This window comes from Lepisma saccharinum, chromosome 4 (genome assembly GCF_977018435.1).
Source record: "Lepisma saccharinum chromosome 4, izLepSacc3.1, whole genome shotgun sequence".
NCBI classification, from domain to species: Eukaryota; Metazoa; Arthropoda; class Insecta; order Zygentoma; family Lepismatidae; genus Lepisma; species Lepisma saccharinum.
In genome coordinates, this window is record NC_139232.1 from 113,143,363 (window position 1) to 113,166,980 (window position 23,618).

At 38.8% G+C, this 23,618-nt stretch overlaps 2 protein-coding genes across 4 annotated transcripts; one reads left to right on the forward strand and one right to left on the reverse strand.

Annotated features, from left to right (window-relative positions):
• Positions 1 to 1,242: 1,242 nt before the first annotated feature.
• On the reverse strand, positions 1,243 to 14,736 carry ref(2)P (refractory to sigma P). 3 transcript variants are annotated; one of them, XM_083121203.1, is made up of 8 exons: positions 14,545 to 14,736; positions 12,660 to 12,870; positions 11,640 to 11,780; positions 8,994 to 9,160; positions 7,247 to 7,598; positions 5,555 to 5,848; positions 3,205 to 3,573; positions 1,243 to 2,021 (listed from the first exon to the last, which is right to left on the reverse strand). In XM_083121203.1, exons 1-8 carry the CDS (start codon positions 14,719 to 14,721, stop codon positions 1,876 to 1,878), a joined length of 1,857 nt encoding a protein of 618 aa, XP_082977329.1. In that variant the 5' UTR covers positions 14,722 to 14,736; the 3' UTR covers positions 1,243 to 1,875. The 3 variants fall into 3 exon arrangements, with proteins under 3 accessions (XP_082977329.1, XP_082977331.1, XP_082977330.1); XM_083121205.1 differs by lacking the exon at positions 14,545 to 14,736 and adding an exon at positions 14,290 to 14,447; XM_083121204.1 differs by lacking the exon at positions 14,545 to 14,736 and adding an exon at positions 14,021 to 14,041.
• Positions 14,737 to 17,023: 2,287 nt separating this feature from the next.
• Positions 17,024 to 17,338, forward strand: LOC145987060 (uncharacterized). Its single transcript, XM_083121517.1, has one exon. The coding sequence runs from the start codon at positions 17,024 to 17,026 to the stop codon at positions 17,336 to 17,338; it is 315 nt and encodes a 104-aa protein (XP_082977643.1).
• Positions 17,339 to 23,618: the final 6,280 nt, after the last annotated feature.

The window sequence follows — 23,618 nt, forward strand, 5'->3', positions numbered from 1 at the left end:
GAGATGTGTGACAGCTGGCATTGTCTTGATGAAGAATGATCGGAGGGCGTTTGTTTTCCGTATTTGACTGAAGACCTCTGGCAAACAAATTGTTGTGTACCATTCAGAGGCAACATAAACAACACAAATGAAGCTATTGACAAAACATTTCAAGTACGTTATGGTCAATAATGCCAGACGATTCGTGCAAACGTCAAAACGCGCCTAACTTCAATCAGTGTTGCCAAGGCTCAAAATATAAATAGTGACCCTCGTACCAGATAACAACGAAATGAGGTAAATATGGAGATATGAAGTAATGTCTAACAAAATCAAAACCAAGGAAATATTTCTTTAAAAATAAGCAAAATTTATGGAAAGAGGTTGAAAGGAGATAGCAATGATGGAAGAAATACAGAACATATTTTCTAATTTGTCAACCATTCTTTCTCTCATACCTGCAAGTCTTATGTTTTCACCAAACTGAACAGAACTTACAGAGTTATCAGATATAACTATTAGACCTGAAAGTGTCAACACAATTTTATTCACGTGCTATTTATTTTGATTTTTCACCACCAAGCTGTAAATCCTTTATTACTGGAAACTTTAGGTCACTTATCATTTGGAGTTTTGTCTTTAAGTCCACTTTATGCACAGACAGGCTAACAGGACTGGACCTACAATTAATAAAGTGGGATCCGAACACTACAGGCCTGGACCTCTTGATTGCAAGAGGTTACCACTATACCATCAGGACCAAATCATCATGTTTTCCCTTGTGAAAGTATCTGGAAATACAGGTATAACACTGGAGGCACGGGAGACAATTTTTTAGCTTGTTTTGCTTTGATATGTTACTGTACATTCTTCATTCCTTCTCATCTGTGTAAGTCTGGCTTCATAATTTTTCATTCTATTTCACTTTTTAGCACCAATGTTGAAAATGATCAAAGGATTTAAATCAGATCGTCATATATGAATGATGGATTTAAGAATGCAAATTGATGATTGCAAAATAGTTTAAAATTTGTATATATCAATGAGTTCAAGCTGAAATAAGATCCTCTATGACTATAATAATAAACTCCACGAGCATGCTACTAGCATCTTAATATGTATGGGAAGATAATAAATAGAACATTATAAAGGAGGAGGCTTCACTCTTCCCTTTTCCCCTACTAAATGTTTCATACAGAAAACTTTTATCAAATTTACCATCTGAAAGATAATATGGTACATTTAGTCTGTAATAAGAACACATTGTAAGCTTTAACACTTTATTTCTTCAATAAATTGCAATGCCATAACCATAACAGATTTGACAATCACCAATGGGAGAAAAATTCAAGCAGGCAACCCATGGCAATATAATCCTGCTTTTTACTTTGAATTTATTACACACGTATGTAATGGAATGTAATTATACATCCTTGAAAGAGTACCTACATTTTTATAACACCAGGAACTCGAGATAGCATTTTGAGGAAACTTTTACAGTCGCGCTTATCAACCAACCTCTCTGCATTTTCCCACTGTCATCTGGATTTACATTAGTTATCATAGTATTAACATTAATTTCCTTCTATAATATATCTAGATACATAAACCCACAAAATAATTTGCCAAAGCAGTAACAGTAATACATCTCATAATATTTAAGCGTTACATGCACATATAATGCAACAACTAAGCTGTATATTTACTGTGCAAATTGGACCATTAAAATATATAAGCAAACTGGATAATTATCTCTTGCTCCAGTGTTAAAATTCTAAAAGAACAAAACAAAAATTATATAACATTTACTTTGAAACTTAAAGACATTCAAACTGTGCTATTATTAAAATTTAAATGAAAGAAAAAGAGAAATGCATGGTCACAAGTGCATGGTCCTTAATTGGATTTGGAGACTGGCTGGAGAACATCCAGAGCCTTGCCAATGTCGCCATCCTTGATCTCCAGCAGCTGGGTGAGCCAGCCTCCCTCGTTGGTGAACCCCATGGACATCATCTTATCCAGCGATTCTGACACACGAGGATCTAGAAATAAATTAATATTTGTAATGCTTCATCACATGTAGTTTTTGTGTTATATTTTTCCGTTATTTAATACATTTTGATCAGTATCTACCATTTGTTCTTATTCACAAAATAAAACTATTTTCTGCATATTTGCCTTGAAAAGGACATTCCTCATTTTACATGGCATATTACTACAATCCTATCTCAAAATTCACACTTAACATTGAAATTATGGCTAGAAGAGACTATGTTATTTCTGGAAATTAGGATTTGAATTTTGAAACTTATTTTTGAAAAATTAAAGATTTCAGCCAGACACAACATCTTTTTAATTCTGTTACTTGCAACTTCAATTTAGAATGCTGCGGTGGCAGGGCATGTTAGACAACAACATACTTTCATTGTTTTTATGTAACAACACACTTTCATTGTTTTCCTGATAAAACTTAACCAACAATCAAATAATATAGTACACACTTTCAGATTCATCTCAAACTGACTTTGTTTTCATGCTGGATGCAGTAAACGCAGTTTAAATATTACGTACGTGAAGTTTTGTGTTTCTGCATTGCATAATTGAATAGCTCCCCCCCCCCTCAATATAAAGCTCTCTGCCTTCAGATGTTGTACCCTTAGTGAATGAAGGCAGAGTGCTTTCGAAATTAATCAGGGGGAAAACTATTCAATTATGCAATGCAGAAACACAAAATTTCATGTACATAATTACTTTGTTTTCTTCACTAAAAGTTTCAAATATTACCTCACACATGGTTATGACCTGTAAACATGTAAATTGTTTTCTTTGTGCTAATATCTAATCTATATCCTTTGCTGATTTAACATATATTTTTGAATTATTCTTAATTGTACTTACATTGTTCCTTAGCAAGTCATCATCTGCATATACTAAAGACTCATTTACACCACTGATTTTTACCTTCCTAGCACCGGTATAAGTTGAAATTGTAGGAAAATGTGGTAAAAGTATGTTTAAACAGAATGCGTAAAAATCTTTATTCAAGTCTAATTATATTAGCAAACTTAAAAGTATTTTAAGTTCTTTGGAAATTTTAATATGTTCAAATATTGTTATCGATCTGTTTAAATCAAGCTTAGCTCATCCTATCTTGCACATGCATCACTGTCTGACTGCGAGCTGTTGTGAAATATTGTTCTATAAAGGAAATTCACTCCGACTTACTTGGATGCATGGGTGTGTATGCCATCGGAGGTTCGACTGGGGCAACTGGCACCGGACTTGGTGGCATCTGACTCTGAAGGTTAACGGGCTGGCCCACTGGTGCTGGGCGTGGCACTGCACCAACACCAAGGGGTCTGAAGGCAGGATGAGGGGCCTGCATCTGTTGGGGGTTGTGAAGGTTGGGGTAGAGGACGGGGTGGGGAGGATAAGAGAAGCCGGGAGCTGGGGGAGGAGGGAAGGGCCTGCGGAATGAATAGCCTGTAGATGGGGTGAAATTTGGTATTGCTGTTGATGCTTGTGGTGGTGCAACGAAAGTATGTGTTGCCACGTTTTCTGCAGGGGGAGGAGCTTCTGGCTGTTTCTGTTGTCCTGAAAGCACAAGGAAAAATCACATTACTAAAACAGCTCCTGGGGATGGCAGGATATGAATTCTTTACCAGTACAATATAAAATGCTGATCACTGATATTCTATAAATCAAATATGAACCTGAATGGATGCATATTTTGTTTCTGTAAAAAACACAAATGTGAAGAAATAACATTTTCCTGCCATATTTTGTCACAAAATGATCCAAATGAACTGACAAATAATCTATTAAACACAAAATTTACGCATTTATTTACAGCAACATTTTCTGAAATCTCAAACATCCTGCAAGTTATGCAAAATCCAGAAAAATGGATTATTTCTGCTGTAAATATTTGAGAAGCAAAATACAAGGGTCGTTCAAGGTTGACCTGGATTTTCGTACGTAAAAAATCGATGAATAGCCGGATCATGATGAAACGTTCGGGTGACGTAATGTACTCATTCGCGAGTAACTAGCGCCCGGCATGACGTATTTCGTGCATGCGCAGCAGTTGCAGCGAACATGGCGGCAAGCAGTGTGTCTGTGGCTGTGGAGCAGCGGTGTGTAATCAAATTTCTCGTGAAGGAGAAAGTGAAACCAGCTGAGATTTTCAGACGATTGCAAGCACAGTATGGTGAACAAACGATGTCGCGGACAAGAGTGTACGAATGGTGTGAGCAGTTTCGCGAAGGACGGGAGCTGGTGACAAATGAAGCGCATGGACACATTCGCCCGACTGCAGTCACACCAGTGAATATCGCACGTGTTGAGCAAATGATTCTTCTTGAGAACCGGCGAGTAACAGTGCGGGATATTGCTGCCGAGGTGAATATCAGTGTCGGGAGTGTTGAGACAATCATTCACGACCACTTACGCTTCCGCAAAATCTGTGCAAGGTGGGTTCCCCGCCAGCTGACATTCGATCAGAAGTGGACACGCAGGACGGTCTGTGATCAGCTTCTGAATCGGTTTTGAATTGTTGCAATTCATCATCACGCGTGATGAAACATGGTTGCACAATTCAACCCTAGAGACCAAAAGACGCAGCATGGAGTGGCAGCATAAAGGTTCCCCGCCCCCCAAGAAAAGCAAAACGCAGCCGTCCGCTGTAAAGATCATGGCAAGTGTCTTCTGGGGCATGAAGGGCGTTATCCATGTGGATTTTCTGGACAAAGGGAGCACGATTAATGCCCAGTATTACTCCACATTGTTGAGTGGTGCTGTACAAAAGTCCATTCGCAAGAAAAGACCTGGGATGTTGTCTGGAAATGTCATTCTTCTCCATGACAATGCCCACCCTCACACGGCCAATGTGACAACAATAACTCTGGCCGACATGCACTGGGAAGTTCTGCCCCATCCCCCCTACAGTCTGGATTTAGCCCCCAGTGATTATCATTTGTTTGCACCCCTTAAAGACCATCTGGGAGGGAAGAAATTCACGACAGACGAAGCACTGCGGAGCGATGTCCTCCAGTGCCTACGACAACAACCAAGTTCTTTCTACGCCAAAGGAATTCGGGAGCTGCCAGAACGATGGCAACGGTGCCTCGGCGCGCACGGAGAATACTTTGAAAAAGTGACATAGTTTGGTGTTTCTTCTGCTACCTATTTCCTCTGCAGAAATAAAAGTCCCGGTCAACCTTGAACGACCCTTGTAGAACTTCTTTACACAGGAATACACTTAACACACACTGACGACATAAATGTGCTACTACAATGTGTCAAGTTTTGTACTGAAATATTGGTATTTTATTCACCTCAAATATGTGACCCTAACAATACTACACAGAACGTATGTAAAACTCATAATTCTCATTAATTTTACTCCAGTATTGTGTGATAAAATGGATTTTGTGTTGATTAAATATCAGCTTTATTAATATTCACCTTATTTGATATGTGAAATTATGAATATAAAATTCTAGTACATTATTTTGCTACCAGACACCCTATGCAGAAAATGAACCAGACACATTGTTTGGCTATTATAACATACCAGTTGTCTCTTCTGACACAGCAGTTGGGGCAGATGCCTGAGACTTCTCTTCCTCGGAGTGCAGAAGTGTCCACCCTTCGTTCGAAGGGCTCTCGCTTGCATCTTTGGCTACCTCCATGGGACTCTCAGGCTGCTTCTTGCCGTCAGCAGGAGCTGCTTCCTCTTCCTGTGTTGCGTTGGCCTTTGATCTCTTCTCTTGGCCTTCTTTGCCTTCAGATTCTTCTTCACTCTTCTTCTTTCCCCCTATGTTGGTTCTTTTTCCGTTGTGCTCAACATCGACTTGGACATTAATTCCTACAGATATAAAAACAAATGTACCATTAGACAATATCCACACTAGTACAGTGTCAAGTTTCTGTCAGTCAATTTGAAGTATTTGGTTCATCATCCTTCCCTCTTTCCTGCCTCTGGCTGGGTCGGCATAGAAGTCAAGCCTCTCTTTCCACAGTGTTCCAATCTTGTCTTCTTCTCCTCAAATTCTCCACTGTCTGCTCTTTCCACCGACATCTCTATCTCCCCTTTGGCCTTACTCCCACTCCTGATCAGTCTTAACTAATCTTCATTCATTGTGGTTGCAATTAGCCAAAGATTGCAGAAAACAGGTGCAAAATAAGAGATGCACAAGTATTTTGATACTTAATCTTTTTTTGCATCTGTTGTCTGCAACCTTTGGCTAATTGCAACCACAATGAATGAAGATTAGATAAAACTGATCAAGGGATATTCACAACTGAACACATTACATCCAGCCCAGGACTTTTTTTTTTTGTCTGTGACTGAATCAGTCACGCAAACCAACAGTTTTACTGACAGACGTAAAGTTGGAGATAAATTGCGTTTGGCTTTGAGAATATACTAGTGACACCTTTTTATGGACAGATGGAAGAGTTTTCTTCACCGAAGAACTTTCTATTTGAGGAACAATATATGAGAGAAACCAACATGGCTGATTGTTGAGACATTTCTGGGGTATTTGTTTATTTTGGATGGAACAATGTTCTGGGACTGATTCAATTGCAACTCATTAACTTTTCTTGTAAAAAACCTTACCAGAAATAACAATATTTTTCACAAGAAACACAAAATTATTGCTTTTTTCCACACATGAATCTTAACTGTCTAAGCAATAGAAAAATTTTGCTTATACAAGTCTTCTATTCCCACATGTAAATATTAACTACATAACATACTGAAACAAGAATGGCTTAACTTGTTTTTTCATATGATAGTCAGAATTTCCACAGAAGTATCCTAGGGCATTGTTGCACTATATCTAAAAGCAATTTTGTTTGTCATGTGAGATGCTAAATTTACAAGGAAAACACTTTCATGTAATTCATTATTAATGATGGTTATATTTAATATGATAATCTTGAGTTTTGATTTAAGTCCACTTTATGCACAGAATGGCTAACTGAAATCAGATCTAATTAGCTTTAAGTGGGATGTGCCTTTACCAGGTATCGAACCCACAATACCTTGATTACAAAGTGATGACGTTAGCACTATGTCATCAGGGAAGCACTGGTACCTCCACATTAGACATTGGGCAAAAGTTTGAGTGGTATAGATTTGGTGCTTTAATCCAGCGATTAACATTCCTTAACAGATCCTACCAATAATGAGAAAAAAATCTAACATTTCATGGTCACTAGACACAAGAAAAATTGGTACACGAAAGCTAGTACTCACCCAGTGGATCAAGCAAGTTGGCTACAGTTTCGCCAACAGTCCTAAGATATCTGGACTGAGGGTCGTCTTCCGGTTTCTTCTCCTCTTTCGACTTCCCTGTGGATGACCCTGCAGTCTCTTGCTGTTGCTGTTGCTGTTGCTGTTCCTCCTCCGGGAGCCTGGCCCACTCGTTCAGGTACTGAGCCAGCGTGTCGACCCAGCTCTGCACTGCTCCACTGTTCCTCCAGTGCTGGTGATGGCGAAAGGGGCCCCTGCAGTCACCTTCCCCCATCCCGTTCTCTTGGCCCTGGCCCTGGCCCTTCTTGGCTGACTTCGAGAGGTGGCGAGCAAGCTTCCTTCCAAAGTGAGGGCGCTGAAACAGAGGAAATTAACTAGTACCGTGCATCTACAGGTGCATTTTGCAACACAATATTTCCACATCAAAAAAAGGTTTGAAACTAGACTGATATTTTTGGCAACTTTGCATAGCATACATGTAGTAAAATGTCAGAAGTAGCGTACACAAGAAACTTTAATTTCTGTGCTTCTTTGGACCATGCCAACCTAGCCAGAGGCAGGAGACTGAAGGATGATGACGTCTTTGGACCAATTAAGGCAATCTAACTTTATTTAAAATATGCCTTTATTTCTGCTGAAACATTTTCCATAAGGTGAAATCTTTTGGTTAGCACAAGGCTTGGAAAACCTGATGACTCACCACACTTCAATGTTTCAAAATGTAAGCACCACAAATTGATTGCCGAGAAGATTTATGCCACAAGTGCCAATTCAGATACATTATTTGTGACTGTTCTCTTGCAAATGTCTGGAGGTATGCATTTACATTAGTGGCTGTGATTAAAGAAGCAAAACACAATCTATATGAGAAAGAAGTGTGATGTAAAGGAAATTTACCAACTGTCCAATGTGAAGGTGATCTTGTATAAAAGCAAAATGTTATAAAACTTGCCTCAGTTTTACATTTTCCTGCATTTTAAGTTTTGTGACCTTGGCCCCCTAAAAAAGTAAAATCGAGGTTCCACTGTAGATGCTAAACACAGTTGACTTCATAAATTCACTTAGGTGTCACACTAAAAATTACAGCTGCCTCTCAAGAGTTGAACATTGATTCAAATGAACCTACCTGGGCCCAACTTACACATTGGCTAGGACACAACAGCAGGACTGTAAACAAAAGGCAACAATCTCGAGGTTATAAAACTCATACTTTTCATCGGAATACCCCATTCAAGAGAGTTTTCCATTCCTCTCTTCTACATATATAAAATGGAACCTGAAATATTCATTTTTCAGGACAATGTGGAGGAAAAAAAAACTTATAATGGGGAAAAATATAAAATCTAGGAACATAAATTGGCGTTACACAATAAACTTGTATTAATACTCGTCCTACAGATTTCTGCAGACACTGACAGTTAAATGTTTTAGTAATTCTGAATGATACAAGTAGTTGTACATGTCATAGCATATAGCATTATGTAGCATTTGCATTATAGCATTAGTGCACAGACTATACATTTTTTAAACAATTCACTTTTGACACACAACTGTGTCATAATCTCAAACTCCAACCACAAAAAAATAACTGGACACCTGAATATGAGTGATTAATTTAATGAGCCAATATTTACATTGGTATTGGCTGTCCTGCCATTTCAACATTAATAAGATCTTAATCTCTCAAGTGGATATTAACAAGAAACTAACACAATGAAGAACACTTCAACTCTGCATTTCTTAGACCTACCCATATAACGGGAACTGGGATGCGTATCATGTGGTGATCTGGGTGCAGGCCCTTTGCTTCGCAGTTGGTGCAGAGGTCATAGTCGACGCACTGGAGGCATTTGTAACGGAATCCTACAACATTTGAGTCACAGCCATCGCAAGAAACACCAGGATGCAAGGATGTGCCTGGAAGTAAAAATACATCAAGTGAAGAGAAGAAGTAAATGAACTTGCATCACAGAATCTCTTAAATGTATCTCTTGACATACCTTGTAGCAGGATCATGCTACCATTTTCATTGGGCAAATAGTGTTGAATAATTATCATCATTGTATGTATCAAGTGCTTAGTGGAACTTTTTCAATTCTTGCCACTAGAAACTATTTCAAGCACTGATGCACTCCTAACATTTCTTGGAAAATTACAATGCTAGCATCACTTCACTATTCAATGAGAGAATCAAAATTTCCTACAAATGGTTTTAGGTACAAATGAATGGTGTTGCCAAGGACGTCTTTAGGGGCAAAGCCCAATGGTCTACAGAAATTTAGAAACGAGGTTATAGCAGCTGCCGAAGAGTTTTTTGCAGACCAGGAGAAATCATTATTCTTTTGAAGGGGTTAGAGAAGTTGGAGCAACAAAGTGCCAAGTGTGTAGACCTTCGGAGAGAATACGTTGAATAGCCTGAAACTTTCGTGCCTGTAGCTAAAGTCCTTCTGGGTCGGGCCGAGAACTTATCAGCACCCCCTCGTAATGTGAACCTTGAGGCTGGCATTCCAATAGTCTCACTGACACAACACACATACACACTGCAATAACACAAACAAGTAACCAAGAATAACACTCTTACGTACAGTACGAAATTAACACGCTCTTGGTTTACATCTGCTCGCCACTATATTCACAGATCTGTATTCATCTAGTCGCAAAGGAACAAAAAACTCGAGCTCGGAGATTTCGGATTGCAAGGAAGCTCTCGAAAACCATTGACTTTTAATGGTTTCGTCTGCAGCGTAATCTTGATACAGTGTTGCACATTCGAAACCTCCAAACGATCCCCATCGACACAAAACTCTTTCAAGGATATAAACTTAAGCTGGACGTTACTGGTCAAAACTATGATTAAAATGTTTTATTATCTGTGGCTCTTAACATAGTTTGTAAAGTGTATTTATTTGTGTGATGAAATACACAAGAACGTTTGTGTGTTATAACACAGGTTAGTGCTCGTTTTGCAATATTTATATAAATGTCTGCATATGTCCATAAAAATAAGCGGACATTACAGGACGTAAATGTTGGCATCTCCGTCAGCGCCGCCCGCCACGCTTCTCCTGATCTCTCGGCTGAAGATCGAAATGAACGCACGGTACATAATATAAAGAGAACATTAAAAACAAAATTGTTGGTGCACAACAAAGAAAAAATTCAATAAAAGCAATTTACGAGTGATCAGAGAAAAAAATAATGTTTTGTTGAAAGCTGCTTCATATCTCTATTTGTAAATTAGGTTGACGTTGGTTATAGAGTTGAGTATTCTTGCAATTCAAATGTTCTCAATGCAATAATGGCATACAGATGGCTGAGTTTTTTCATGACGTCCGCTAGATTTGTAGAAGTTCTTAATGTGACAAAACCAGAACTGTTCCAAACTCTCTTCTCAGGAACAAACAAAGACAACAATATAATATAATTTGCCACTTTTTAATTCAGTTAGGATGGGTGTTCGTTTGCTGTCTTTTGTGCAGAGTTCAATAATAAACTAAAAGATTTTGTCTTCAGCTGGTTGATCATACAACACTCGCAACATTTGCTTTCTTGTCCTGTCGCTGCGTGTGTTGAAACTTTGGTCTTGGTGCTGGTGGAACAGGTGGACTGGAGCTGTTCCCTCTGAAGCTACTTTTGCAGCATTTAGCCAAGGTAACTTAAGGCATTTAGCAGGCGTTTAGACTGTACAAGATTTTTCCATTTCTATGTATGCGAAGACACAAGTTTGTAACAAGATTATGAAATTATAGACTTACTACACTCAAAAGTATCACTATGACACAATTAAACTTCAGCACATAGAAAAAACTAAGAAAAGCGAACACGCTATATCTTTCTACAGCTAGAAAGTTTAGCTTCGTTAGGACCGTGGGGATCGTTTAGCTATGCACGTGGTCGGAAATACTCAGCCTCAGGCAGTGGAGGGTGGAAGGATGAGGCTCAAAGAGGGTAGGTGAAGTAAACAAACATCCTGCAAAGGTGAAAGTTTTCTTCAATTTACTTTTGGAAACCTTGATTTCAGGAGAAAGAAATGTTCTCATTATGTTAACATGGATAATTTAAATAGCTCAAAAGGGCGATAGACAGGTGGGAACAGCCTGTTCCATGGAGGGACCGCCACTGCTTGCCACGCAACGTTTTGTTGTGTGACGTGTAAAAACAGTCTCAACACTTGTGGCTTTCGATGTCTGTGCCTGTTACTTCATCTTTTCAAGCAGCTTGCAAATTGTTCTCACAATGCTGGGTCAACACTAGAAATCAAACCTAGGACCACTTGCCCAAAAGCCACCATTTGGCTACATGGGAGTTCTATAACTTTGAATTTTTCTACATTAAAAAAAAGGTAAGACATGCGTGTTTACACGTAGAGGAAAATAATGTAGCATTTCTACGATACCTTTCTGTGCATCATCATCCATCTTTGCTTGGGATGGGGCTTTTGCAGTGACATATAATTTGCGGACATCCATTTGCATCTCTGTCAGGGCTATCATCAGTTCTTCATCACTCGACAGGAGCACTTCATCACCATCAGCGTCTATAATTAAGAGGGAAAGAAAGATACTTTAAAAATCTCTCTGGCACCACACACGAGCAGATCTAGCTTTGTAGGAATCTCATTTGAGATAATTACACATGCATTCCAGTGCAGTATACGATTTGCTGTAGAGTTGTGTTCCTTTCGAGAGTCCTAAATTTGCAACACAGTAAACCACTTCTGAATTAATGACCTATCCTCTTTTCTTATCATTTACTTCCAAGTGTTACCGAACAAATAATGCTTCCATCATAAATCTTGCCATAAAAATGTTACCGTCAGAATATAATAAGGTAAAGTTATCCCCTAGGCATTGATGTGGGGGAGGCATGTAAGGAGTGTGCTGGTAGTTTCACACATTCTCAATCTCGGTCATAGTGGAGGTGATGTGAGCCCCGATGTCAGTCACCCTCTGCTGGGACTTCACCCTGACTGAATACTGGAAATACATGCACACATAATTTAAATAAAAAAGAAAAAGCTTATGTATGAAAACATCCATATTTGCTCTAAACCCTCTCCCCCCTCCCCTTAACAGCACATTTTCTTCACTTGAAACAATGGCAGTATCAGTGAATATCAAGGGATTTCAGGGGGGTATTGTTTGTATTTAGAATACATCGTTAATGGTAAAACGTTTTACAAATTGATAAGGAAAAGCAAAAATGAAGCAAATCATATTAACAAATTTTGCTTGCTTTAATTCTAATTTTGCCTACTGAATATGAACCTTGTGAAAAACATAAAATTGTGTAATAATGCATCTAGACAGTCAGTTATACACGGATTTCAATTTCAACTTTCATTTAGGTTTCACCCACACCCTGAAAAGCTACCAAATGCAAAAGTAACAACAAAAAGGCCTAACATAAAACTCACCTTTCCATTTTACATCAAAGTCCTGTAACTTTAGTGAGGGGAAAACAACCTTTAGCTTCTCCTTCAGGTGGGTGAAATTGGACACCACTTCCTGGTCTATGCCGAAGCGTCGCACCTCAGGTTTGTCACCGTTTCTCACGTTCTCCAGGAACACTTTGAATGAGACTGTGTTTGCGCTGGCCATTGTTGTGATGGATGCTCCTTTTGAATTCTGCAAAAAAAAAAAAAAAAAAAGTTTCACATGAAAATGTTTCTGCACCAAAACAAAAAAATTAACTGTTTGGTTGACTGATTTTTAAGTCCACTTTATGTACATATAGGCTAATCTGGACTGGACCTAGTTCAAAGTGGGATCCGAATCACTGTGCGATGTGCCTCGACTGGGACCTCCTGATTACACGGTAACAACGTTACCACTATGGGAACGACTTAAGATGACCGGACCCCTATCCGATTTTCTTCATATTTGGCATACTCACTAATTGAGGCCTCCTAATCACGAATCTGAAGTTAAAAGTTGTCGGAAACGTCTAGAAATTGCAAAATTGTTAGTTTTCGGAATGGAAAGAGTAGATTTTCGCGATTTTTTTTGTTTCACAAGGAAATATATATTCCTGATACTACCACGACACGAAATTTTAACTATGTTTGCCTAACCTACCCAAAACTAACGAAAGCACATGTCAATGGTTTGTGGGGCTAGCGTCAATGGTTCGTAATTATTTTGCAATTTCTAGACGTTTCAGACAAACTTTAGATTTCAAATATGAAGAAAATCGGAGAGGGGTCCGGTCATCTTAATCATATCCCACTATGTAATTGGGTAGGACTAAACTGTATGGATCAAGTTCAATATGTTTATTATTATACAAATTCACTACTTAAATTTCCCTGCTCGTGCTAACTGAATAAATTTGATGACCAAAGATTAACGGTATTTATTTAAAAACTGAGGGTGGTTGGACCTTGGATGCATCCTGCTCCAATTATCATCACTCATTAACTGTCAATGTTATTACAATTCCTTTCAGAAAAAATAGTCAATAAAATGGTTCCTTTAACAAATTGCAAGAAACTGGATTTTGTAAAGTGCAATTGATTGTACTCGGGTCGTTACCCCCACACCCCCTATACGCCTTCATGGCGTGGTGCTATGCACAGGGGAGCACTTAACTTCTTTTTTTGCAAATTGTTATAAGTTGTAGCAAGTTCTGCATATTTTTCAAACGCTCCCTAACAACTGCAATTTACTCCTGATTACAAAACAAACAAAGAATCTGCTAACAAGCTTGCTTAGTCTATTACAAATTGCTGTAATTGTTGTAGATTACTTATAAAATAAAAACCCTGCGTAAACATACTGTCATCGAATCTAGGTAGAGAAAGCCACACACTGTTATATTTTCACTTGTACGTTGTCACACACTGTTATTTTCACTTGTACGTTGTAACGATTTGTTCCATACAAATATCAAGAAAGTATGCATTGTTCTGAGAATTATTCCAAGGGTTAAATTTACATTCCTTTACAGCACTTATATACTCAATAATTGTCACACCAGAACAACTGTTCCAAACAAAACATAAAGGTATGGTCACAAAGACACACACCATACACTACAACACTTACCTTCTACACTTTCAATACACTGTGACGATGAACTCTTGTATACTCTTTTATATTGCTACCTGCGTATCACGAGACACTGAGTCATACAAATCACGAGAGAACAAAAATGACAGCCTTAGGCAGTAACTGGTCTTACATTCTGATTGCATCATGCACTGTCATGCGTGTGGAAATGAATAGCTACATTTCAATTTTGCTGAATTGGTTGCCCGAAACTTCTGGATATAAAGCGTGGAATATTCTCGCTCAACTTACCGTCAGACTAGTGGATACACAATTCCTTGCTATGGAATTATTGCTAACGTGACTCTCCTCTTTTGACGAAGATTCTAAACGTGTATGCATTGCAGGATTGCCAACTAGCAAAGCAAATGGAATTTCATCCGGATCGACCCCATGAAAAGAGAATGAGATGTCATCGTCCATCATCATTTTTGCGAACTAAATGGCTAGATTTTCGTTGATGTTCTGTTGTTTTTTATGTCGCGAGTCTACACCCATCGTTCGTAGTATTTTGCATGAATATTACAAAAACGAGACTCAACTACCGGGAGAAAAGGTTTCGAAATTTTACCGATGGTTTAGCAAATTTCTCCAACAAATTACCACGGGTAAAACTAATTCGGCTACAGCCAAAAACTTGTCTGCAGGAAGTTTTGCCGGGAACCGACTAATCATTTAACATTATCGTGTGTGGCGCATTTTTAAATAAACCTGTATGAAGCGGAGAAGGTGAGATGAGAATCCTATGATTTAAAAAAAAGTTTGTTTTAAAAACATTTTTATAACAGACCATAAAATTTAATTTATTAAAAAAATAATATTCTACAGTGACAGAAGGAGACAGGCGGAACCCCTTGTGTCCCTAAATAATTCTGTTCGTCATTTTGTTGCCCTAAGCTTTACATTAAACCGTGATGGGATGGTTATTCAAACGTTATTTTCAACAAATGTAAGAGTTTCTCGTGTAAATCGATAATAAAAATGTATGTAGTCGATTGTGTAGCAAGTCACAAGTTTCCGAAAATGACATTCTCCTGAACCGAAGAATAAATATGTTAAAGGGCAAAGTCGAGGTAGCTCGAATGGTGCTAAACATCGCATCTTTATACACAAAGAGGACTAAACTTGACGTCATTTGGGTCGTCCTTATCTGTCATGGGTCGATAATACAATAATTTAGATTCAACCCTAGAGGTTGCGAGACATGAAACAGTAGATAAAATATTCCATGTGGCGTAAACAAATGCTGTGCAGATTTTAAAGTTTTTTGAGTTTCGGTAATATATTTTCTGCTGTTGACGATCATCTTTCTTAAAATCTAGTTTTACAAGACTGATTATTCATCTATCATGTTCAGACATAATTTCTGAGGTAAGAGGTTAAGATAAATCAAACTTGCAATTTAATATAATAGCAACACGTTCAGCAACAAATTCCTCATGCATCAAAAGCGTGGGGACCCAAAATGGGTGCTGCCACCTTAAATTATTGCCACATTATTCAAGAAGCCAAAAATCTAATTATATCTAGTGTAAACTTAAAAATTTCCTGGGGGGGTTCTCGAGCCCCCTGTACCCCACCTTGGATAGGTGCTATTATCAATAACAGGGTTACAGAACATTCTCCGTCTTGCCTAGATAATTATTTCTCTCCTTAAATTATCGTCACATTACTTTTTTCACCACCAGAAGAAATCAAAAGCCTCATTTTATCTAGTGTAAACCGAAAACTTTCGGGGGGGGCTCCAGCCCCCTAAGTCCCCCCTTGGATTACGTGCCTGATTCAGGGAGAAAACAAAGTTTGTCCGGGGGACCTGGAGAGTGAGTTCTCTTCCGAAAGACTCCCGGCTAGGGAGGGGAGGGGGAGAATTTGCAAGTCAACCTTTCTGCGGGCCGGTAAATTTAAAGCCAAATGTCCATAAATTTGGCCTTTGAGAAAAACTATGGGGTTGTGCACAGCGGCTGCGCCAGGATTAATCATCTAGGGGTGCTGAGGGGACGCGGAAAGAAATTTTGGGGGTGCGATGCTGTAAATAAGGAAAACATGAAACAGGCATGCAACCTTTCAAAACTGGGGGAGCAAGGTGCCAAAACGGGGCGGGGGGCAAGGATACTTTACTTTCCCTTGGTAAATTGGGTAAGCCTAGTGCGGGGCCAAAATAGCAAATAGTGGGGGCAACAACACCCCTAATCGCCGACACTGATTAACAGAAATTACTGACTGAAATTAAATTATACGTGTGAAATATATAACTAGACTGACATTCAGTTTCCAGGGAGCCTGTGCCCCCCTTGCCCTCCCCTTCGTTGTCTTAAACTCCAAGAAAGTGGTCATACAGTGTAAACATTCACATACACATTACAGTCTTATTGAACTACGTAGTGAAATAAAAAAAGAAATTATCCTTGCCTTTAAGAACACAATTTTTGAGCCTTTTCAATGTAACCAATGGAGGTACAAAATACACAGTACATTCTACAGGGTGGTCCATATGTCTTGTTACCCCCCCCCCCAATCAATATCTTGTTATCTCTAATTCAGTGTTTCTTTTGCAGAGATGGCTGACACAAGCTCCTACAATGTAGAAGAGCGCCTTGTTGTCAGTGTTTGGGCCCATGAACATCCACATACCGGCAAGACCATGGAGGATGTGCGACGAGATTTCACAAGACGATTCCAAAAAAATGCACCACAAAAACTGACAATACTGCGTTGGGAAAAGAAACTGTTTATGTTGGGATGTATCAAAGACAAACCGAGGCCTGGTGCACCAACCAAAAGACAGAACACATGTACAGGAGTGGAGGCATCTGTGCTTCGGTCACCACAGAAGTCACTGCGCAAACGGTCTGCTGAGCTTGGAATCCCGAAAACAACAATGTTACGACACATGAAGAAGGATCTTGGATTGATATCCTTTAAACCAGCAAGCGTCAACGAGCTCAGTGATGATGACATGCGTAGACGACATGCAGCATGTGGAAGAATGTTGGAAGTATTTCCGACACTCCCGCAGCGGGCTGACCTTTTCTTCTCCGATGAATGAGCAATATATCGAAGTGCACGTGCAAGGAATGTGTATTTCTGGTCCAAGGAAAATCCGCATTATTACGAAGAGCTGGAAAACAACCCTCCACATGTGATGCTCTGGGTCGCTATGTCCGCTAAACACTTGATAGGTCCCTATTTCTTCGATGGCGTAGTCAATCAACACTCATATCTCGCCCTGTTACGGGCATTTTTTGTTCCACAGCTCCAAAGAATGAATCTCCTGGGACGTTCCTGGTTTCAACAGGATGGAGCACCGCCCCACTATGCCATCGCTGTCAGGGAATATTTAAGTGAAGTGTTTCCCAATAGGTGGATAGGACGCGGATCGGTACATCATCCGGCGCCTCTGGATTGGCCTCCCAGAAGCCCTGATCTCTCGTCTTGTGACAATGCCCTCTGGGGCATTATTAAGGAAAAGGTGTCACAACAACGATACCAAACGACAGAACAATTAAAGGACGCTATTAGGGTAGCCTTTCAGACAACAATCACGAAAAATTTGCTTCGTAAAATCTCACACAGGTCATGGCGCCGTGTCATTTTGTGCCATGAAAATAATGGTGGTTATACTGACCTTTTGGATGCGTGAACAACATCCTGGTTGACGCTGAATCCATACGTCTTACAAATTGTTATATTGTTATTATCATAATATAAAATTATGTAAAATTGTTGGTGTCACACGACATATGGAATGAATGGCTACCTTACACTTCATTATATTATATTGTATTATTATTAGGGTGACCAGACATACTCTTTTTAAGAGTATTATACTCTTTTAGAGGTTCATATACTCTATACTTTTTTCAATTTGCAAAAATCCCCAAATGTACTCTTTTCCTTGCTATTTAATTTCATTCATTATTTTACGCGTAAAAATGCCTTAAAATCCACAGAACAGAAAACGTCAAGATGTAAACAAACTGAAGTATTTACTCCTTGACTCAAGAATTTCCTATGAACAATTTCAAGTGTCATTTTCATATTCCATCAACAAGCAAAACATATTTCAAATTCATTGGAATTTAATGATAATGATTAGGGCTGAGTCGATACCACTTTGAACCGATACTCTTACCGATTCCCACCAATACCGATACTTGAAAATTGCAATAATTAAAATTTGTTCAAAATATTGATCAATATTGGTGTGTAAATATTCTCCTCCAATTATATGCATCTACATACCAAGAAATTTGCTTTAGAATATTTAAGAATTGCATCAGAATATTAAAATAGATATTATGTAGTCACAAAATATAGTTTTTTTTGTGCAAAATTAGTGTAAAATAAAAAGGAAGTTTTAATTTTGCATAATTTTCAGGATAATTAGACTGTCAAGAAGTCGCGCGGGATTTTTGCGGACCCCGTGAAAGAGCAAAATGCATGCGCACATTCAACCTATAGACTATACTCTTTTTGGTCAACAAATATCTGGTCACCCTAATTATTATAAAGTTGTATTATTATCAAGTTATGTAAAATTATGGGGGTAACAAGACATATGGACCACCCTATACATAATACATAGGCTAATATGTACCTTCCATCTGCCACTTCAGGACAAAACGCGAAGTGCACAGCAGCTTCGTCTTCGTTAAAATCCCTTCCCCAAGAACGAACTGAAAACTTTCTTCGTGAACATTGGGTTTCTGCCTGTTTTCGAAAAAGCCTGAAATGGTACGTTTACTACGCATGTTTACGTAGAACAAATACATAGAGCATATTAAGAAAACTACACTTCATGTTACAACTAACATTAAATAATTCCCGAGAACGACCTAGTGATACCTTGAAAGCAGCTGAAATGTTTGCTCCACTACGAGGAAGAACAAGTAGATGGAAAATAAACCGTTTATCAACAATGCAAAAAAGAAAAAGGAAAAACAACTTACATTAAGCTATAGGCAATTATGAAAAACCACGAAGAGACCACTTGAAGAAACAAAGAAGGAAAAATTCCTAACAACAATGCTGACGAAAAAAAAACGGCCGCTGATCTTTCGCCAGTACAGAAAAGTATGTAGGATCGGGCATCGGTAGTGCTTGCCTGTTGCATACAATAATACCGGCCTTACTTCAGTACCTAACATTCGGCGCTCAATATAACGACTATGACGACATGGCATAAAATGACACTCTAAGGGTTAGTGTCTTCAGTTTAACGTAGGGGATGCTGAAGGGGGTGCGGAAGAAAATTAAGGCGTGCAAGCACCCTCTCGCGCCCCCCTGGCGCCGCCCCTGGTTGTGCAGCAAACTTTGGAAATGTGTTAGGAGGGCGTTGGTTAAGTTGGTTAAGTCTGTTACGCGTACATAAACGTATATATATAGCTATATATATATATTGTTTATTGTTGAAGGAAAAAACCCCACTCTTTAGATGCATATGTTTGCAATGTTAAAGAAATTAAACATAACAATTATACAGTGAAGATCAGTAGCGTACGCAGGATTTCATCAAGGGGGGGTTATATCTAAAACTTTTTCCAAATTCACATTACCATTGTTTTATTATACTTTAATTAATTAATAATACTGATAATTAATTAATTGGTTTAATTACTACTAGTAATACTACTAATGCAGCTGCTGTTACTACTAATATCACTAATATTATTAAGTAGTAGAGATCTACATAAATATATTTTTGAAAGCAATAGGACACAATTATTTTCTAGTCATTCGATTGTTAACAAATTCTTGGGAGTTTTTTTGGTTTCTTTGTTACGAAATAATTGTGTAGTCAATGGTTATTTATTTATGATAGTCCATAAAAACAATCAAATATATTCAATTAATTGAAATAATCAAAATATGAAACTCAGCCAAGGAGCCGCAGCATGGAGCCGCACTAGTCTAGTCTGACAACCTCGCGGGAGATCCCCGGAATTGGTTGGAATTTATCCAGCCTTGTCCCCGCACCCAGCATCATATCAATGGGTACCTGAGAGCAACCCTGGGGGATAAATGCTGCCGGAGCATGGTGCTGATCACATCACTCCCAAAATGGCCGAGATTGAGAATGTGTGGAGCCCCACCACACCACTAAACGTGCTTTCATGACACGGTGCTATATGCATGGGGGAATTTACATTATCTTTACCTATGGGAACTCACATTACCTTTACCTATGGGAACTCACCCAGGATGATGATGAGGCAGGAGAATACATGTTGCTAAATTCCACTCCACTGAGTGTATGTTTTTGTTCAAAAGTAAGTTTATAGACATTCCAACACATTTATCACTTCTAAGTGATTCACAAAGCACTTCTTCAACATTATTGAACTTTGCGGCGGCTTAAATTGTTTAGACATATCGACGGATCCCAAACTACACTGTAAAGATTTATGAGAAACACGCCAATGCCGCTCTCAAAATCTACTATGCACGGGCACTATAATTCACACCTGGTTGTCTCGTTGTTCTTGCCAACAAAACATTTCACAATAGTTAAGCTTATTGTAGTTCGATTTCAGAAATTCAAATTTACCGCGCAAACAATGGAAAGGTGGACTGGTGATCGTGTGTTCTTGTAGGCCTAGCATTTGTCTACATTAGCAGCTTACAACGAACCAAGAACTTTATTTAGTTAAGGCTCATTGTTCACAGAAAAAAAAATGCATGTTCTATGAACATTGTTGCAGCTGATGTACAAAACAACTTTTTTCTTTTAAATCATAGTTGCCCTCATATTTAATTTTCAAGAATTTGTGTTTATTTTCAAGGCATTCACTATTAAAGATGCGTGTGTTTGAAATGTGCTTTTCTCCATGCTGCATGGGAATAATAATTCAAATTATTATTATTAGTATTGTTAATATTATTATTATTATTATTATTATTACTATTTTTATTTTTATTACTGTTGCAGATCTTTGACTGTGATAAATTAGCAATTTTTATTTTTTTTCTACAGCATTTTCCATAATATTTCAAAAGCTCAAGGGGGGGTTTAAACCCGGTAACCCCCCCCTTGCGTACGCCACTGGTGAAGATGATAAATCTAGCAAGAGAATCATGGGCGTATCTTGGCGCCTAACTTGAGGGTGAGGGGGCGGGGCCAGAATCAAACTAGAGACTTTGGGGACAGAATCAAACTTGGAACTTAACTTGGGGGGGGCAGGATTAATAAGTTTTCATCCCATAAAAATAGCGTCCAGAACTATTACGCAATCATAAAAAAAATACACTTCAATACTTTGCTATTCAGGTCCCAGGTGGTTAACAAAAGTATCATTAACTTCCAAATTTAGTAGCCTGAAAATTTGGGGGAGGGCAAGTTCCCCCTTGCCTCCCACTAAGTTACGCATATGAAGAGAATGTAATGTTTGTAGTGTAGCCATTTTTAACTTTCTATAATTTCCAGAAAGATGGGTTTTAAAAATGTAATTTTGCAACGTTCCTTCGAATATCGTGATGCTAAAAAGAAATGGTTGGCAACCCTGGCAGAGTGTGCGGTGTCATTCTACGTCACAGTCATATGACTATCGATTTCAAAACAGTGTATATGATGTCCTTGGTATGATGTTTAGTGGTCTAACTTATCGCACACTGTATTGAGCTCCTTCGTCTGCTGACGTCACGATAAATATCTCATAAATAAGACTTTTTTGGTCAAGCCCCGAAAATTACAGTGTATTTTTCGTGTATTTATACTAAGACTAGGAGCCCTAAATCAAACGTGCATAACCTAACAACGAACGGATTTCGTTCTGACGTCAGCAGACTAAGGAGTTCAGTACTTTGTGCGATAATTGAGACCTGATGTTTACGTCTGGTGAAACAACAACAAGCTATGGTAGAACTGTTATTGATGAGACAGCACTATCTCGTTACTTGAAAGTTACCGTTTAGTAATTCTTGTGTTAAAGAAATACATGAACACCAACATGAAAGATTTTAGCAGCATCAACAGGGAGGAGGGGAAGGGGGTGGCAGCCCCATTCTTCGGACTTTTATTTTCTTGTAGGAAATAGGATCCCACTTTAAACTGTAGGTCCAGTCCCGATTAGCCTTACTGTGCATAAAGTCGACTTAAAACACCAAGTCAACTCAACTCAACTCAACTCAACTTGTAGAAAATAGGCCAATGTAGTTATTTCGTTAAATTTTCCTGCCCGTAGTCCGGGGTTTCTCCAGAATTTTCTGGGGGAGGGGTATTTGATTTGATTTGGTTTATTTTATTTCGTTTATCTGCCACTATTGGCTAATCGCGAAGATGAAGAATATGATGAAATTGATGAAGGGACACTCACAAAGAACACCCATGCCCAAGATGGGATTCAAACCTGGGAACCCTTGCGTCGTATTGCGCTGTGCGAGAGAGAGGGGGAGGGAACGAGAAATTAATAAGCGAGAGAAAGAGAGACGTGATAGAAAGATAGAGAGAAATTGATAGCAGACGAATATGTAAATAACAAAGAAGCGAACGAGAGAGAAAGAGAGAAGTGCATGAGAGGAGGGAGAAAGAAAAAAATAAAGATGCGAGAGAGAGAATAATGATTATGAAACGATAAAGAAAGAAACAGAGAAGCGAGAGGGGGGAAAAGTAGAGAGGAAGCATGGAAAAATAGAGAAGCGAAAAAGATAGAGAGGGAGAGAGAGACAGAAACAGAGAACCAAGAAAAAGCCAGAAAGGAAAATATAGAAGCAAGACAGGCAGAAAGAAACAGAGAAGGAATAGAAATAACAGAAGATCGATCATCTACAGAGAGAAGAAGCAGGCAGAAAATAGAATCAAGGTTGCCCGCAAGATTTTCCTCATAGCGAGGGAAGCGGGGAGCAGTAATCAAAGTGGGGGAAACGTGGAGTGATGCTTTCCGCCAGTTAAGAAAATTCTTATAAAGCACCCCCACTACTAGAATAAATTGCATAGGCTATAGGCACTTAATCTGCTGTCTTTCACAGCACTCCCGTCCATGTTCTCACGCCACAATTTCACCATTCTAATGACCTTCGGGTGCCCTTGGTAAGAATATCGAAATCTAGAAGAAGGTAAAGGAAAGAAATAGACAGAATAGTTAGAAATAAAAGGGAGGAAGAAGGAGAATTAGGCAATTTGTCCTTATCACCATAGAGTCCCCTTCACTCTTCCTCCGGGCAGCCATGATTAAGTGTATATCGTCCTATTTAAATTTAATGCAAAACATTTAATTTATCTCCGTGGTGCAAGGGCTCTTTGAGGTCCAAGGCCTGCCGAGCGTCTTTGCAATGGGTGGATCTTGGTCACCTGCGTACGCAGAGGGGCAGAAGGATCTAGAATTTTTTAG